At 36.2% G+C, this 4,808-nt stretch overlaps 1 protein-coding gene across 1 annotated transcript; it reads left to right on the forward strand.

Moving 5' to 3' along the window:
• Window positions 1-641: 641 nt before the first annotated feature.
• p2ry12 (purinergic receptor P2Y12) lies at window positions 642-2,608 on the forward strand. Its single transcript, XM_059515242.1, is given in 1 exon segment — window positions 642-2,608. A coding segment is annotated over 1 exon segment (1,056 nt). The 5' UTR covers window positions 642-691; the 3' UTR covers window positions 1,748-2,608.
• The last annotated feature ends 2,200 nt before the right edge of the window (window positions 2,609-4,808 follow it).

Consider the following 4,808-nt stretch of genomic DNA (forward strand, 5'->3'; position numbering starts at 1 on the left):
TTTTATCCTGGCGTCTTGTTGAGGTAGGTGTTACATTTTGCATATTACAATGACACTTTAGTAAAGCAACTTTCAAAACAAGAAACACTATTAAGTGTAATTATACCTTTATTAAAGATGAATACACTTATTTAACTCTTTTACTCTTCACTTCTCTAGACGCCATTTAACATATTTTCAGTATAATTACTGGTTATCTAAAATGTTTAATGTTGTACTTTACATATATTAAATAATTCAAATACCATGATTATTTTGTAATATTGCATGAATTAAAAAAGAAAAGTATTATTGATATTGCATTTGAAATGTGAGTATAAAGTCTTTAAGAAAGTAACATTCTTGTAAAATCACATAAAAATTACTTAATGTTCTAAAACAATTACCTCTACCATAAACACTATCTAAAGGAAAGCAATGTAAACCAAGGGAAAGAGCCTTTAAGCTTTTTCTCTCCCATAGAAAGTTATATAGTAATCGGACTTGATTTTCTTTGTTATAGTAAAACATTGTCAGCGTGCTTTAGAAGTAAGGTGCCATGATTTTGATGCACAATTCAACAATAACTCCTTTACATCATACACTTGAGTCAAGTATGTGTAAAAAAAAATCAGCTGATATTGCCTAAGGTTCTGCTCTCCTAAACATAGCCAATGTCTGTTTTCTGTGACAGAAGTTGCATACAGTATCTATGGAGCTCACAACATCGCTGTCACTCATCACTGACTCCAACCAGACCGCCAAGAATGAGTCATTTGTGGACTGTTCACGTGAGAGCGCTCTGAAGACAACCGTGTTCCCTCTTCTCTACACCATCCTCTTCATCCTGGGCTTGTTGCTGAACAGCTTGGCAGCATGGGTGTTCCTCTGAATCCCCAGTAAATCTCACTTCATCATCTATCTGAAGAACATTGTGGTGGCCGACATTATCATGACCCTAACCTTCCCCTTCAAGATCCTCGCAGATGCGAACTTAGCATCTGTCGGTGAGCGTGTGTTTGTCTGTCGAGTGTCATCTGTGCTCTTCTACCTCACCATGTACATCAGCATCCTCTTCTTTGGCTTGATCAGCATCGATCGCTGCAGAAAGACCATGTGGCCATTTGTGGGCACCAGCCCCAGACGCCTTCTGCACAGAAAGCTCCTCTCGGGCTTCATATGGATGTCGGTCTTGGCTCTTTCTCTGCCTAATGTAATCCTGACGAGCCGGCCCAGCACTTCAAGCCACTTTAAATGCAGTAACCTCAAGACAGAGATGGGACTAAAGTGGCATGAGCTGGTCAACCACGTGTGCCAAATGATCTTTTGGGGAAACCTTGTGACTGTGATAGTATGCTACACACTCATCTCAAAAGAGCTCTACAAGTCTTACATCCGCACACAAGCTCAACACCAGGCAAGGCCAGGAGCGAATGCCCCTCAGAAGAAGAACATTCAAGCCAACGTGTTCCTGGTGTTGGCTGTCTTCTTTGTTTGCTTCGTTCCCTTCCACTTCTCCCGAGTGCCCTACACCATCAGCCAGACCCGGGAAAGCATGTTCGATTGCCAGCAGAAGCTTCTTTTCTTCCAGCTGAAGGAGACCACGCTGTGGCTTTCCTCTCTTAACTCTGTGCTGGATCCTCTAATCTACTTCTTCCTCTGTAAATCATTCAGGAGCTCGTTGTTTAACACCATGCGCCTGTCTCCGGGCCGCTGCAGGGTGCTCAGGGAGCTCGGGACAGACTCGGCCAGCACTTCTCAGACATGAAGGACACGTAGCCTTTCGGTGCTGCTGTAAACACTCTCATCAATGTGAAAATTATAGGGTTCACCTACACTGATAATCTTACTGACATCAATATTCTTCTTTGTTTAAACATATTTTTGTGCTCAGAGCTGGGCAGTAACTGATCACATGTAATCTTGATTAATCAGGGCTGCATTTCCCAAAAGCATCGTAAGCTTAAGTACACTGTATACCCACTGAAACCAATGGAGCTATGATCAATTATGCTTTTTGGAAACGCAGCCTAGATTCCAAAAATCGAGTAGGGCCTACTTGTAACTAGATTAAATTACATTTTATAAAACTCATAATCAGATTACAGTTATTTTTTTATGGATTACATGATTACATATTTATTTTACACAATAGCTATATATTTATTGACTGTCTTGAATTCCTCTTTTTCACCTTTTAATGTTCCTTTCTAAAATAGTCCACTGTTTGTACACACTTCCAGGTTTGTGGACGCTCACACAGAGATCAGTCAGTAATCATGTGTCTACACTGCATTTGATCATTGGACATACACAAATCATTTCAGGTTAAGAAGTGTTTTTTATAACTACTGATATATACATAATTTTAAATTGAATTATCACTCAGTAGGTTATTTAACCAAGTATTTCTATAGCTTTGGGAGTCTTTTGTCTTTCAAACACATTACAATGCACAAATTCAAAAAATTTGTCATCTGATCCTTTTTCACCTAATACATTTTCTTGTAACACGATATTGTAATAAAATATTTTAATAATTAAATATCACATTTGCATGTTCATGGTTCTCTGACACAGGTTATGGTCACGTGATATGCGGGTAAACAAATTTTAGTAAGTGTTTTATTTTGATTGATTTATATTTACTTTTCATTAAACTTACAAACCCCAGTTTGGGAAACACTGATGTAACATATTTTTTAATGCACTTCCAAAATAATGAATGGAATATATTCATAAACTTTGTGTTTTTATATCAACATGTTACAAGATTATTCTATCTAAATCAATGTGAAAAATGAAATAGGTCACAAGTAATCAAAAAGTAGTCAATTTTTGTCATGTAATTTGGAATCAATAATGGATTACTATTAAGTAATTTACCCAGTTCAGATCATGCTGTAACAGCTACACTGGTGAATCAAATGTTTTATTTTATGCTTTTCTTTCTTATTCAAGTGTATCTTGGAAACTTATACCTCAGTGTTAGTCATTGGGGTAACACTTTATTCAGTCGTTGCAACTAACTTGAACTAATTTTGCAACTACATGTCAACTAGAAGTCATTAGAACCGTTGCATGGGCTGTGTTAAGTGTGAGACTACAGGGCCTTGTGTAATTTGGTGAAGGGATTGTGAATTGACAAATGCCCAGGATTTAAAGGGATTTCAGAGAACAAATAAAAATTGTAAAATAAACTGATTGTATTGTAATACAGTTAAACTATTTGCAAATAATGTTTATTTTAAAATATGTAAAAATTCACTCTTAATCATATGTTGAAAACGGCTCTGTTAATGTGTTTTGTGTCGTCAGATTAAAACTGATAACATGGATCAGAATTACGTATTTTCAAATTAAAAATCAAATTGGCAACATTTGACAAGAGAAGTCTCTGGATGACTGTCAGTCATTTAGCATTTGATAGAGTATATTAAATTGTTTAGGTGGCCTACCATGTAAAATTAAATAATTTGTAAAATCGCTCATTCATAATTCACTATAAACATGCTTTCTGCTCACTGATCTCCCTCTCTAATATATATAGTAATTAGATATATTAGATGAGATCACCTATATTGTAGATTGTTTCCGCCCTTTCCAACGTCACTCTTTAATTACATAATCTTATTTCTATAGCATTTTATACAATACAGATTGATTTAAATCCTCTTTACAGAGATACACAGGAAAATAACAATCAATAATGAAACAATCTCATCTATGTACAGTAGATAGTTTAGATTCTGCTGTGAAGTAGCTCTAAAAGACAACAGAGACATTGTTAAGCTTAAGTTAGTCAGTGTTGACTCAACATTTCTACACCAGAGCAAATACACACAAAACACATATCAGAATCAGAATACACAATGTATTCACCAAATGGGTTTTCACTAAATGATTTTATGGAAGAATTATATTGAATCATACTGTACATACAGGCCTACAAACACAAATAAACATCATTTGTTTATTCAACAAGAACTATAAAATGTGGAAACTGATATCTCTGAGCCTTAAAGCTGTGAAGACTTTGAGCTTTTGACATTTTTGGCCACTGCAATGACTTGGATATGATATCAGTAAATAAATAAATAACAAACATTAATTTATTTCAAAATTTGAAAATATCATGTTGTAGCTTTAAAGTTCTTTGAATTCATCAAGAGATCACTTTGTGGGACACGTTGATCTTCTATTAGTCATTCATCTTCATGCCATATGAATTCAAGGGTGAATATGTGTGAATATGCATTAATCTACAATAATGGGCTTCTGAAAATAATATTTAGGACTTATTTGAGTATTTGAGCTATTCAATAATTTTTTAAAAGCCTAACATTTTTAAGCTGCCTTATGGAGTTTTTAAAAGACCCATGAAAATCCTGTGCTCCTCTTTGGTGGAATGAGCGAACAACCTCCATATGATCTGCTGACACCATCACAACTTTCAAAAAACAGCTAAAAACACCTATTCCAAAAGCACTTACAGTAACTAATCCACAACCAAAAACAAAGACACTATACTGTAGCATCTGCTTAGGATCTTTTAATGATCATTGGGGCTTTATGTGTCATGGTTGGTAAACCGTGGCCTCAGGTTTTGCACATGTGGGTGGAGTGAGTGTGTGTCTTGTGTTTGTCAGAGCGTTGTATTCAGCCCCAAGTGATACTTCCTGATTCTCTCATTCCCGTTTCATGTTCTTCTTGTCGCTGGATTGTCTTGTCTTGGAACCCCATCCACTCCTCAACTTCCACGGACTTCACCACTCACCTTCACGGCTCTCCCACCGTATTTCCTATGTCACGCTCTCCTGCTGCCTACT

The sequence above is a fragment of the Carassius carassius genome, chromosome 28 (assembly GCF_963082965.1).
Source record: "Carassius carassius chromosome 28, fCarCar2.1, whole genome shotgun sequence".
Taxonomy (NCBI): domain Eukaryota; kingdom Metazoa; phylum Chordata; class Actinopteri; order Cypriniformes; family Cyprinidae; genus Carassius; species Carassius carassius.